At 47.5% G+C, this 14,116-nt stretch overlaps 2 protein-coding genes across 3 annotated transcripts; both read left to right on the forward strand.

Annotated features, from left to right (window-relative positions):
• Positions 1-3,097: 3,097 nt before the first annotated feature.
• On the forward strand, positions 3,098-9,104 carry LOC148056492 (uncharacterized). Its single transcript, XM_087750102.1, has 5 exons — positions 3,098-3,342; positions 4,330-4,509; positions 4,789-4,940; positions 5,264-5,407; positions 7,089-9,104. Exons 4-5 carry the CDS (start codon positions 5,366-5,368, stop codon positions 9,102-9,104), a joined length of 2,058 nt encoding a protein of 685 aa, XP_087606228.1. The 5' UTR covers positions 3,098-3,342; positions 4,330-4,509; positions 4,789-4,940; positions 5,264-5,365.
• LOC104020018 (uncharacterized) lies at positions 9,076-13,687 on the forward strand. Of its 2 annotated transcripts, none has more exons than XM_009473381.2 (5): positions 9,076-9,567; positions 10,332-10,487; positions 10,912-11,019; positions 11,187-11,237; positions 13,401-13,687. In XM_009473381.2, the coding sequence occupies exons 1-5, from the start codon at positions 9,076-9,078 to the stop codon at positions 13,578-13,580; spliced, it is 987 nt and encodes a 328-aa protein (XP_009471656.2). In that variant the 3' UTR covers positions 13,581-13,687. The 2 variants fall into 2 exon arrangements, with proteins under 2 accessions (XP_009471656.2, XP_087606229.1); XM_087750103.1 differs by having other exon boundaries at positions 10,335-10,487.
• The last annotated feature ends 429 nt before the right edge of the window (positions 13,688-14,116 follow it).

The following is a 14,116-nucleotide window of genomic DNA, read 5'->3' on the forward strand; positions in this document are numbered from 1 at the left end:
CACTATGCCTTATGTCCCTGCTGCTTTCTTGAAAAATGCTGAAACCCCGTATACAGATGCATACAAGATGTATGCATCTTAACCCCTGTTAGATTATCTCACCATCAGTCCTGTTAAGAAATGGTATCAACAACTTGCACAGTATGCAGCAAAACTGGTGAAAAAAACCAAGGTTCCATCTTCAATAAAGTCAGGAAGTCCAGGAAAATACAAAGCACTTAGGAAAAAAACAAAACCAAAACCACACTATTAAACCATCTTGCCACCCCTGAACACCCAATACAAAACTACTGACCTGAAAAAAAAAACAAAATTGCATACAAGTGTACTTTCTACAATATACGCTGCTGAACCTTGACTGGTCCTGAAGCCCTTACCTCCAACACCTCCACGTCTCTCAATATCAAAACACACCTACCCAAATAGCTTAGACAGCTCAAAAGCTGCAGCCAACTGAAGGAACAGCAGAGCACTGACACCAGAGAAGCCCAGGAGTGGAAGGAGCTCCCTGAGGAGAGATTACAGCTCAGATATCCCGGGCCCTGCCCACCACCCTTCCTACATTCACCTGGGAAAGGGGACAGGCAAACCACCAGAAGGCATAAAGTGGCCAGAAGAGCAGCAGGAAGTTTCCTCATCTGCCTTAAGCTTAGAGCGTGGAAAGCACTGAACAGAGAAAGCAACCCTTACAGGAAAGAAGGATGCCACAGGCAGTGAAGGCTGGGGTATGGGGACACTGTCAGGTTCAGGGACGCTGCATCTTTGGATGAAAAGCAGAGTTTTTCAATCAGACGTGAAACCAGCACCATGGACTGTGCGGCCATTTGGTGCAGCTCACAGGCTCGTGCTAAATGTGCGAGTCCATGCAGAAATGGTCACTGAGAGTGCCCAGGCACACTTTTGTGACAGAAAGGGGTAGTGCCTTTTGTGCGAGAGACACAGGAAGGAAAGCACCTGCGTCTCAGTCTCTGACAGCCACCCTCATACGAGGACACGTCACACACCAGCCAGACACCATCTCCTCAGCAACCAAGCACCGCTTGCAAGCTGTGTGGCAGCACCCTCTCCCAAGGCCTGGGTACCAACGAGCTGCTGCACAGCAGAGGTGGCCCCCAGCATCCACCCAGCTCCTACTCACTGGCCTCCCTTCGAGAGCAGACTGTTCAGAGCTGCTCTGGGTGCCTGGCTGTCTCCTCTTGCCCAGCCGCTGCTGCTGTTGGCACTTGGCCTGCTGGAGGAGGAGGCGTTGCACTTTTTCAAAAGCCTCCAGTCTTTCAGTCTGCTTCTTGATCACAGTGAGATGCCTGTCAAGAGAAAGGAAGGTAGCTAAGAAGGAGCCGCTCTGTTCATCTTGCCCAGGCCATTTTCCGCTCAATCACTCCCATCATCCTGCTCCGGGTTGCTTTGCTCCAGTAGTCCCCACAGCAGCTTCCAGCTGCCTGTCCAAGGCTCCAAACACAGACTGCACCAATGTGTTCACAGCCAGCACCAGCTCCTTCCACTGCTGGTCTTTGTTTACTGCAACACGAGGCTCCAGGACTTCTCTCGGGGACCACAGGCCCCCTTCAAGAGCAAGCATTACTTGGCCTTTTCTTACCTCTGCTTCCTCTTCCTCTCTCCACCCGGCAAACTCTTTCTTTGCTCCTGAAGCAGCCACTCTTGCAGGCGAGAAGCATCAATCCCTTCCGGCAGTCTGGAGGCATCCTCTAATGGGGCCAGGTTGAGCTGAACCTTTTTCTGAAAGGTGACACCAGGTTGTGGCTTGCTGTTGCCTGGACAAGCGCTCACACCCCTGCGTGCTGAGGCGGCCTGCGGGCCCAGGACAGCGCTCAGCGTCAGCCACGCGACGAGGGCAGAAGAGAAATGCTTCCCTCAGGACTCTGCGTGCTTGCATGTGACTTTCCTGCCCATGCACACCCCTGCACCCTGCACTAGCTCAGCTCGCAGCCTGGTAGTCCCTTCCCCGCCACAACGCCCGGCCCAGTAGCACAGCCCTCACCTCTTCTGCAATGACCACCCCCCCTCCCCGAGATGCCACAAGTAAAGCCCCAGCCCTCAGCACCATGCCGCTGACAGGTGTCCACAAACACTCTGTTTTCCACACCTCCTCTCGCATGGACATTTTCTCCACCTCCAGCTTGAGCGTGGTCAGATACTGCCTGTACTCACTGAACTCTTTCAGAGTGCAAACCACCTATGGAGAGATGAGGGGAAAAATCCCCCAAGAACTGTCAAGCCAGCTACATAGACTGCCTTCCCTAAACCAGCCCAAACCCAGCAGGAGGGGTAATTACACTTAAAGGGGTAATTACACTTCGCCTGACTCTCCTACTGAACCCCTTTACGGGCACAAGCACCTTGCTGAGCCCAGGAGTTATTATATGACAGTCCTGTGAACACCTAAAGCTGGAAAAGGAGAGGAACGCCCCGATTCTGCCTTTTCACAGTCATCACCATCAGGCAGCAGGTTCACAGCAAAGCCCATCTCTCACCTTGTTGACCTCCAGGAAACCATACACTTGGCAGCCCTCGTTCTTCTGCTCTTGCATTTTCTGGCTAAACCCTTCCCTCTTGCACTGCTCTATGGTATCCGGGTTCTTGAAGGCCCAGCCTCGCCGCCTGTATGCTTCTCTGACATCGTCACAAGTGTTGCAACACCTGCAAAAGCACAAGCACCATCTTACCATCTTTATCGCTATAAAGAGATGCTCCAGCTCAGGACTTGAATCCTTGGTGGAGTTTTCTTCCACAAAGCAATAAAGCAAACATCAGGGACTGGACTTTGAAAGGAGGCTTAATGCTCCTGGAGCAGCTTGAGCTTCTTGATGTACTTTTTGAGATTTTGGCATGAGGATGAAAGCTGATTTAATGCAGAGCTTGAGTCTAAAGACAGCTTTGCCTGTCCATTTAAACAGCCAAATCACTCCTTGGCAAAGAAATTTGCTACAAAAATGACATCAGTGTCCCACAGTTCTGAGCAGTTTGGAACTTCCCTGTGTGAACAAAGCATCTGGCTGTTTCTATTCCTCCTTTCCTCTTCCCTGAAGGGCAAGACTGTCAACACTGGAGGGAGGCTTAATGGCAAACTTTCTTCACTACTTTTTGACCTCTGGGTAACATCTTGGTCACCAGAAACAACAGTTTTCTTTCTTGGTTCCACGTTTTGCCGGACCAAAGAAAAAGCTGAAGGCTGGAATCATGAATCCCTCAAGATGGAAACAGCTCTGGGGAAGGATGCGGCTTGACAGATGGGACAAACCAAGTTACTACAGAGACAATAATAGCAAAGGGTAGTCCAGAACCCATGCACTACCACGGATCCATTCTTACAAGAACTTGCAGGTAGGAGGAAAGAGAAACACCAAATGACACCTGTTGTTTGTGTGAGCGATAGATGTCTGGTCTTTGCTCCTGTAAGGATGCAAAGCCTGCAGCAGAAGTGAGAAGGCAAGGCCATAGCCAGGTTTTATTCCAAGACAGCTCACGCAACAGTGAAATAATTTACGCAGCTCCCCTCTGGACACCAAATAATCCCGGAAAAGATACCGTTTGCCAAGATACAACCTTTGTGGTACTGCAAAGGTAGTGCAATTTGCACTGCCCTTAAACAGGCATGTACACAAACTAGACAACCTAACTGCACGTTCTTAATAATCGTGAGTGCAGCTTCCAAAGACATACCAAAACCACAACAGTTCTCATCATTCTCTGAACACAGGCCCAGGAGGATTGCATTGCTCAGACCTTCATAGACATTTTGGGAAAAAATGTGCATGCAACACAACTGTATTAATCCAAGTGCTACAAAGATACGAAAAAGGTGTAAAGGTTACCTCCTAGCATTCCTGCCAACTGCAGTCACAGGAACTTTGTTCCTTTCTTTCTGTCCTTTCATGCTTGACAGAGGTATTATCTTTGGGCTTAAAGCATATAGAACAGGCCCCTTGTTCCTGGTAGTTCAGTTCATGGCCTGCCTTGTGACTAGGGCATCGGGGTATTGGCCTCCTTCTCACCCTGCAGTCCACCTGCATCTTTTCATTGATGAGAATGGAGTTGAGCTTTGAAAATAGAGACTCTGAGACTAGAGAGAAATGCTGAGGTGAGAGGTGCTAGCAAACAGGCAGCCATCAGAGAAGGGAAGGTAACATCTCCTTTTCTTCCACCTGCTGACCCTCCTTTTAAGTTCCTTGATAGGACATGATTTATGGAGGGCACAAAGCCACTACTGTGCCCTGTTGAGGTGGGGGTTTGTGGGAGGGAAGAAGCTTCACCTTTTTTGGAGGAGCTTGGCTGGGACTCCATCTTGAAGTCTTTTTCTCCTCTCATCAGGCAAGCGAGCGGGAATGGCACCGTTCAGAGCTACAGGAGATGCTGGAGCAATGGGAAAAGGAGAAGGCAGAGACAGAAAGGGAGCACGAGAAGAAGCTGTTTGATATGAAGCAGAAAGTTGCTACCATGCAAGCTCAACAAGAAGAGGAACGAACTAGAGTCGAAAATGCCAAGCGAGAGGTAAAGATTGTGAAAGGAGAATTTGTGTGGTTTTTTTACTCTTCTGGGCTCCTTATCGATCCTTAGATGACTAAGAGTTTGTTGAAGATTCAATCACGGATGGACCATGTTTATACTGCCAATCTCACTTAGGAATCTGTGCCTCCAAGTGGGCAGATAATGACCTAGGAGGCCAGCAGCATAGTGCTTTGAGAACGTGTGAGCCCATCCATCTTTGAGTCTTACCACACAAATTTTTTATGGGAAGTTTAAACCCGTCTTCTCTTTATTTCTGTGCAGGTCCTGCTGGAAAAGGAGCGTGAGAAGAATGCTTTATTAGAGACACTGCTCCAAACTCAGGGAGAACTAACAGAAGCCTGCCAGCAGCTGGAGCAGCTCAGGCAGGAGGTGGAAGAGCAGTGAGAGAATGGGCAGATAATCTGACTTGTAGGGTAGGTTGAAGGAACGGGCTGTTGGCAATTGGACGTAAGCCGAGAGAGAGGCCGAGAGAGACGGGTAACAGAGTGAAGGGCAGTAACAAGGAAATAAAACATAAGTCCTGCAGCTGAGGAGGCAAGGACTACTGCAGGCACTGAAAGCACAGAGCCTGGTAAGCTCCAGAGATCAGCAACAGGAAGGAAGGGTTACAACAGCAGCAGAGCTGGGTAGAAAAGCAGAAAGAAGTGGCTGAATGAATGTGATTTTGAGACAGAAAGAGAAAAAAGCTGGACCTGATGGCAGGTCTCAGTAGCTTGCTCTCCATTTGTGTTTACAGAACATCACAGAAAAACTGCAAGCAGAGCTGCAGGAAACTCAGAGTAAGATCAAAGCAGCGGAGAAGAGGCAGAGGGAGGAAATCCAAACCATCAAAGAGGAAATGAATATCCTTCTTCAGCAGAGGGATGGTCTACAAAAACAGGTGACTGAAACAGCAATAGCTACTCCAGTCATCAAACAGGTGGTCTCTCCCCTTGCCTTTCCATTGCAGAGCAGCAGGCTGATGGGATAATCCCTCTGACTGCCATCATACTGTGGTCTCCATCTCAGCTGGTCTGAAGGAGACTTACTGGCCAGCTGAATCTCAGCTGCTGCCCTGGACAGGTGGGCTAGTCCTTTTGCCTGTTTGCCAGTAATCATCAGAATGGATTTCTGCTGGTCTTGCTTTCTAAGGTGTTTTTTTCAGCTGAACATGATGACCCACTTAGATTTTTAAACAAGTCAGGTGTATCCATTCTGAATCTGGTACTCTTGTGACAGGGTGAAATGTAAAGTTGTTCTTTCCCTTTCCTCACAGTACATGATACAGCTGACAGTGACAAGCTGTAGTCTTTGACTGCTTTGTTATGTTTTACTTGAGGTGGAAGAGTTGACGTCTCAGCTAGTAGCCTCCGAAGAGTCTCTAAAGACGGAGGCTATGACGCTGCATCAAGAGGTGGTGTCTTTGGAAAGGAAACTCGAGAGCACTGAGAAGCAAAGAAAGGATGTCCTGGTGAGGCTGGCAGATGCCACAGAGGGCCATTTCTTACATATTTTTTGGCCTTCTGTTAATACTTCTAAGGAGCAACTTTTTCCAGTGGAGAGCTGATTTTGGTTGGTCTTGTACAGGTTCAGTCCAAATCTGAGAAGATACAGAGTACACAAATGCTGACCAAGCTTCCCTCATTTTCCCCTTCCTTCCACTCATCGTTCCTTGTTTCCCAGACTTTTGCTTTCCTGCCACTTTTCACTTTTCCAGTTGCATTCTTCTGAATAAGCAGGAAAAGATGCTGTAGTCATATAAAACTCAGTTATGATTCAGGGTGTTTGTTTTCCTCAGTTCTGAAGGTTTCTGCCCTTGAAGCTTTAGTCAAAGTAATTTTCAAACTTGTCTCTATTTACATTGCATGGTTTGGGCAATTATTTTTGTTCAAATCCGTATTTAGATTTCTAAATGTCTGGATCTGGAAAAAGGGGTGAGAAGACAAAGTTTGCTAATAATAGAAAGCTGCTCAACATTGCCCATCTGAGAGCAGACAGTGGGGAAAAAAATAGAGACATTTGAGAAACAAAAGTGCTGATCCAGATAAATATGTATGCCTGCAAGGGGAAAACTAGTCCTTATTTCAACCACAGAATGACAGACTGTGGTCTGACCATTACTCCTTCAAGAGGGGACAGTGGGGTTCTAGAGGATGGTACCATGAAAACTCTACACGGTAGAGGTCCAAAAAAAACCCCAACCAAACCCCAAAGTGGGAAATCAAATGTTGGGGTTGTTCTCTCTTCCCTTCCTCCCTAATAGAGAGAATATCATCATGCCACTGCCTAAATCATGCTTAGTCTGGACTTTAAATCCTGATTGCAGTTCTGGTGGCTCCTCCCCAAAAGAACACACTAGAGCCAGAAGAGGTTCAGAGAAGGGCCAAAAGGAAGATGGGACTGGCTGAGTAAGCTGGGAAAGATGCAGCCTAAAGGGTGGCACAGGAAAGGCTTACAACATCCTGAGAGGCAGGGAGAGAGGGGGCAGCCCTTGACTGCCGCTGAAGCAGGAGTTCAAATCTAGTATGAAAAGCAAACATATATCGACGGAACTATTGAATCTTTTTCTCACTGTTTTGCAGCATGAATGGGAGAGACTGCAAGCAGTTAAAGAAAAACCGGTGTGGGAGATAAACCTTCAGGAATCAGTCACAGCCTCTGAAACCCGAGCAAATACAGCAACAGATATGAATCACTCCCTTGAACAAGAACTCCAAACTACACTGTCTCTTTTAAAAATTAAAAATGAGGAAGTGGAAACGCAGTGGGAGAAAATCCAGATGCTCCAGAAAGAGGCAGCACAGGGAAAAGCTTTGCAGGAGACTATCACTCATATGACTTTCATCCTGTCAGAGAGGGAGGGAGAAATGAAGTTGTACCAGGAGCAGATGAGAATGCTGGAAAAGCAGAAAGAAATGCATAAAACTACTCTCGATCAGGTTATTAAGGACATAACAGAGAAAAAACAGAAGATGGAATCCCAGCAAGAACAGATACGAGACCTGGAGAAACAGCAAGAGAAACAAAGGATTGCTGTAAGCAAAATGAGCAAAGACTTGGAAGAGAGAGATCGGGAGATCAGATCCCAGCAAGAACAGATATGGGACCTGGAGAAGCAGCAAGAAATGCAGAGGACTGCTGTCAGCAAGATGAGCAAAGAGCTGGAGGAGAGAGACCAGGCGATCAAGTTCCAGGAGGGGAAAATAATGATTCTAGAACAGGGTGCATCACAAGTGAGAAACCTGCAGGCGGATCTTGATCATATGAAAGGAAACTTGAAGGAGAAAAACATAGAGCTTATGTCTCTGACTCGGCAGATCCAAGAACTGGAAATGGAGAGAGCACAGGTGAAACCTCTGCATGCAAGCCTTGAACACCTGAGGGCAGTTCTTAAGGACAGAGAGAGTGAGTGTGATTCTCAAAGGGGTCAGTTAAGACTCTTGCAGCAGTACAAGGAAGAGCAAGAGGGGTACCTGCAAGAGCTTCGTGGTAAAGTAGAAAAGATGATGCTTTCTTTATCTAAAAAAGATCAAGAGCTTGAGTCACAACAAAAGCAAATCCAGGAAGCTGAAGGAGTCATGGAAATGCAGTTAAGGACTATCCGTGACCAGCTGGAGCAGACCTTAAAAGAAAAGGACAGACTCATAGACATCCAAAAGGAACAAGCAAGGAGCTGTGAGGAAAAAACAGAACAGATGAATGTCTTACACAGAGACTTAGAATACACTACGGCAATACTGAAAGAAAAGGATTTAATGATTGACTCTCAGAAGGAACTGATTGAGACCTTCCAAAAACAACAACAAGACTCTGAATGGCAGAAGGAAATTCTGCAGCACCTTCAAGTGGCACTAAAGGAAAAAGAGGAAGAAATTTTATCCCTTAGAAAGGAACATGAGGCATGCAAGGAAAAGGAGGAAAAGCATGAAGCTGAGCAAACAAATCTTCAAGCAATAAAACTGACTGTGAAAGAAAGAGAAAACAAGATAGAGGTTCTGGAGGAGGCTATCTCTAAGCTTCAACAGCAAAAGGAGGAGGCAGCAATGCAGACTAAAGGTATACTGCAAAAACTAGAATATGCTGAATCTTCTCTAAAAGCTAGAGATCAAGAGATAGTGTCTTTGCAAGAGCATGTCCAGGACCTTCGAGAGCAGAAGGAGTTAGAAGGCAAGCAGGCCAAGAGTCTAGAGCAGGATCTAGACAAAATGAGCCAAATATTGAAGGAGAACCACTTGGAGTTCCTCAAGCAGACAGAGCAAATTAACATGTTCCGGCTTCGTGGCGAAAGCATGGAAGAAGCACTGGCATCGTGCCAGAAGCAGGTGAATCTGCTTGAGGAAGTGGTGAGGAAGAGAGATGAAGACAAGGAAACTCTTCGGCAAAAACTCCAGCACCAAGAAGAAGAACTGAAGACCTTGCAGAATTTGCAGCTTAGGCTAACCGAGCAGAATGAAGAGGTTAGACATCACAGAGAGCAAGAGAAGCTCCTGGAAGATGCCTTGCATGAGAGGGAACGAGAGACTAAGGCTCAAGGTGAGGAAATAAGAGCTCTTCAGGAAGATCTCCAGCATGTTCAGCAGACTGACAAAGAAGGATGAAGAGATCAAGTACCAGAGAGACAGAGTCAGGTATTTAGAGAAGACTCTGACAGGGAGAGAACAAGAGCTTAGGAGGCAGAGTGAACTGAAACAATTAACATCAGCTTTGCGATGGAAAGATGGAGAGGACACCCTGCAGAAACAAATCCAGAAACTCCAGAAATGGGAGGAAGAGGAAGCAGAGAAGAGGAGAGTTCTCCAGGAGAGAGACCGTGCCTTGCAAAGACAGAAGAAGCTAACCCAGCAACTGGAAGATGAGCAGAAAGCAAAGGGGGAAGAATTGAAGCGTGTGACTGCTATTTTGAAGCAGACTGAAAGTGAAGAAGCCAAATGGAAAGAGAAGGCACAAGCACTGACTCTTGCCCTTACCGAGAGTGAAAAGGCCAATGGAACTTTGAGGGAAGAAATAGCCATCCTGCAGAGTAAGGTTACAGAGAAGGACACGGACCAGTTTCATCATCAGGTAGGCAGTGTGATTGATCATCAGTCAACTAAAATGTCTATAAAGGATTCTAATGATGTTTCCCATAAAGATATGGGAATATATATTCCCATAAATATATGACCTGCTTGGCCAAAGAAACTAGGATTGCAGCCAGCAGGCTTGCCTGTCTGTGTAGCTCTGGCCAGAGACCATTCATCTGCTGGAATGTTTTCTGCCAAGCCCAGAACTACTGAAAGAACTATGGAGCTTGCTGTTAAAATTAACTAAAGTCCAAAAGTTGGGGATGGGTAATCGGTTCTCTCCTATCTAGGCAAGCTTAGCCAACATGTTGTGGTTAGGATTTGGCATGGAAAGGAAAGGGCACAGTTGACCAGACTAATATACTAAACTTAGCAGAATGATGGCTGAACAGCAGCTACACTGATGGTGCTTAGAAGGTGCTTTCAGAGATTTAGATTTCTGAGGTACAGCTTTTCCAGTGTATTAAAAATAATGGAATTGGTACCATTGCCTCATCAGGTTAAAGGCTTCATTGCACATTCAGGATGTACTTGTGCCACAGTCCAAAAAAACATGACGGCAAATTTGCCTTGGATTTCCCCAAAGTGATCTGGAGGAGGGCCCCTAGGAAGAGGGCATGTTGTTTTGGTCTGTGGACCAGGAGAAGAAGGGACTTACCACTGTGCATTCCTGCATCCGGTCACTCTCCCCGCCTTGTTGATTCTGGCTCTTCTAACCTTTATGTGGCACCAGTGCACATAATCTCCTCTCTGAATACCCAGCAGGCTGTTGCAGAAGGGGAGCAGCTATCATGGCTCTCAAAGAAGATACTCCTGTTGCAGCAGCTGGAACGTCTGCAGCAAGCAGTTGCCAGGCTGGAGCTTGAGAAGACTGAGCTGAAGCAACTCAGTGCTGAGCTCAAGAGGACTCTTGAGCAGGTAAAACAGGCTTTCACTGCCTCCGCAAAGCCTCACGGTCCTCTGGAACACAACACATTGCCACAGACAGCACTTTGGAGTCCTCTGCTTGTTTCCTTCCCTCTCCCGATTCCCCCTGTGGACACACACTTTTGTATTTTCTCTCTCTTCTGGCACCCCATTGCCTTCACAAATGCACATTCACTCTGGTACCACCCTTCTTGCCCCAGTGTCCCCATACACACACATTTGACACTCTTGTGTCAGAAACTGTTTCCTCTTGGTCTTTCTCTTCCATAGTCTACTTCGAGTGCCTTTTGCCCCCAACACACTCTGGTGCAATTAACAGTCTGAGCAGAAACCTCCTTGCCATGATGTCCAGAGGCCCTTCTGCTCCTTGTTTGGTGGCAGGTTTCTGTGACCCTTTCTCCTATCCAATGTGCAGGTGGAACGTGAACGGAGGAGACTGAAGAGATATTGTCAAGGTCGGTCGTTGCGAGATGCAGGCAGATTTTCTCTCTCTGACCAGCACCAGATGCCTGCTCCTAGACAGGTGGGAACAGAATCTTACTTGGTGGGAGGAGGGTCTGGCCATACAGAGGAACGATAGCAAATCCCAGAGGCAGCAGTCCCCCAGTATAGACCTAATAGAAGTCAAGTATAGACCATGGCCCTGGCCAAACTGGAGACCAAAAAGAAATCCTTGTGTTTTCTTCACAGGAGGAGTCTCACAGGTGCTGCAGTTGTCGATTAGCTGAGTTGTGGAACCAGGTGAGGAGTAGGAAAGCTCTCATCAAAAGCTGCTGTGGCTGTACTGATGGGTGCGACTTTGCCCGATGCTACAGCCCGAGTATTGTTTAGCTGTCAGGAAGTGAGTACACCAGGCAGTGGAAATGCCCAGTCAAACACATCTGTTGGCCGTGGCCAAACAACGTCATTCACCCATTCAAACCCATTGCTTCTGCAAATGGAGGTACTGTTACTCCTCTTGCCTCTCCTCTTGCCTCGCCTCCAGGGATGTAAGGCAGTGCCAGAGCTTATAGCCTTCAGGCAATCGTTAGTCTCGTATTGCTGTTCTGTGCTAATCATGATCCCAATATCGGACTGAGTCAGAGACCTAAGCGCTGCATGGACATCTGTTTTGTCGGTGTCAGAATGTACGTTCCAGCTACTGAACCCTACTGCGTCCTTTGACAGTGGTATCAGCAGTAGCAGCAGTCACCAGACTTCTCTTCCATGTACTTTTATGGGTCTGGTACACCCTGGTCTCCCTGAGGATGTGAATCTTCACCGGTGTTCAGGGCAAAATGCATGTAAGATTTATGCGAGTGAAGTATGTGATGCTTAGCTCTGGCAAGTGAGCCAAGAATGCTGCTGAAGCCATCAGGTTAAGGATGTTTTTACCTGGAAGTCTCAGTGTCTGAAGTTCTGTTGCTACGGATAACTAACTGAACCCCCTTCCCCTTGTGACTGTTGTGTCTGTCTGCACCGTGGACCTACTTCAGCAGTTCAGCAGGAAAACGAAGGTGCTCTGCTCAAAGAATAGTCCTCAACTGGCTAGTTAGGGCACTCCTCTGGGTCTGGGAAACAGCAGAACTGGAACTTGATCTCACACTTCCTGGGAGATGCTCTTAGCAGCAGATGGCCGCTTCTCCCACTCATACCTCTGGGTTACCTACCAGAGCATGGGAGGATTTTTCAGGCTTCCAAGCCAGCCTTCACAAAGGTGCCCTTATTATTTCAGAGAGGTGGTCAGATCTGTCCCTCTCTTCAGTGGTGGCGTTCCCTAGCCTACGCATATTGTTTGCTGTGAAGTCCCTTTGCTGTCCTATTTTCCGTGTGCACAACTGGCTTCTAATTCAGCACCACGCATTCCCCTTCCAGAGCTGGCTGCCTGAGTTTCACATCTAGTCTGCTCTAGATGCTTAGCAGATTAGGGTCCCACTTTTTATCGCGTTTGGCTTTATGTTGACAGACCTTGGTATCGTAATTCAAATGTAGCAGGTTCCATAAGCCATAAAACTCCTTTGGGAATTGCTTCTGTTATTCGAGTTCACTCGCCAAGAAAGAATATTCTCATATTCCTAGCTTGAGGTTGGGGATTGCATTCCCATGTGGAACACAGCCGTTGGCAAAGCACACGTCACTTTGAAAACAGAGGAAAACCTCTGACCTGAGCCGTTTTCCCCAAAGCAGCAAAGCACTGAGCACTGCTCCCAGTGCTGGCATCTCCTCCACTCCAAAGCAGGCAGAGGGGAATGCGCCAGAGCTGCTGTGGCTGTGCTGCACTACAAACCTAACAGGAGGTGAGAGCAGCTGGGTCTCTCCTGCCAAAAAGCCCAGCAGGCACAACCCTGCGTTGCCAGGAAATAATAGAGTTTGAGGACTTTCAAGGCATCAGCAGTCCTTTAAGGCTCATTTCCCGCCCCGGGCTTTGTTCATCAAATTATGCTCTGCTCATTTGTGAAATGCTCTAACATTAGGAAAAATGAAGGTTTGCTCCCTTTTCACGTGCTAGCTGTCAAGTTTTTAAACTAGGTCATAACAGAATGGTTCCTCGCTACCTTGTGTAACCAGTAGTCCTCCTGCTGAGGAAAAAGCATGTGGAACTAAGGTGTCAGTAGCCCAAATCTCTTTTTTGGAAAAAAGAGTTGGGTTACTAAATCCTGTAGGGAACCTCTGTCTTTAATATATGTGTAATGTGTCAGTGTTGTAGGTGTGAGTTACCATTGCCAGAAAGAAACTTGAATTGTTGATAATCTTAAGTTCAGTTCAGGGTGACTCTGGGAACCTGTCGCTTCCCGTTCCACAAGGACAAAGTGTTTGTCAGGGCTGGAGTTAGAGGGTGCATCTTCCCTGACAGCCGGTACCGTGACGCTACGGATGGTCCTAACAGCGTGGGCCTGTCTGAGCTCGGCCTTTTGCCTCTTTCAGGTGTCCCTTCTGCAGACGCAGCTGGCACAAGACTGCTGTGCAAAGACCAGCCGGAAGCTGTCAGAGATTTGCCAAGAGCTGGATTCCTCCTCAGCAGCTGTGGCCAGGGAGCCCAAAGCTGCTGTTCTGGAAGCAGAGACTCGGAAGCTGGGTCAGTCTCTGAACCGTTCTGTCCCCTAGAGGACCAGCTGCAGCATCATGGGGTTCCTGTCTTGTGCCCTTTCCAGAAATGTATTATGTTTTGCTGTGGGAAACGGGGGTGCATTTGTTCTGCTTGCGTCTGGAAGCATCTCCTAGTGAAAGTGATTTTTTTTAATTTTTTTTTTTTAATAAAAGAAACTTCGCAGGACTGTACTTTCTCAGTAGCAAAAAGCAAGTGGTCGGTAAATATGTGGCTTAGGAAAAGACTATACTAGTTTTTGACCTGCACAAGTAAGCTATTACGAGCTGTTGTCTGATTTAACCTCTTGAGTTCACAGCCGTTCCCTGTGACGAGAGAGGGAAATGGAGGTGTTATCAAAATGAAGGGGTGGAGAGTACGTGCCAGGGATTGAAGGTGGGGCAGGAGAGTGGGGGTTTTTCCTTCCTTTCATGCTTCAGCACAAAAAGCGCTGGTACTCTCCCGAGATGATCTGCTTTCCGCTTTGTGGCTGCGACAGCCAGCCTGAAGGACAGCTGGGTTGTTCTCAAAAGGGCATTGGTAGCAAACTCCAGAC

This window comes from Nipponia nippon, unplaced genomic scaffold, assembly GCF_047370975.1.
Source record: "Nipponia nippon isolate SJK-2023a ecotype South Korea unplaced genomic scaffold, ASM4737097v1 scaffold_13, whole genome shotgun sequence".
Classification (NCBI taxonomy): Eukaryota; Metazoa; Chordata; class Aves; order Pelecaniformes; family Threskiornithidae; genus Nipponia; species Nipponia nippon.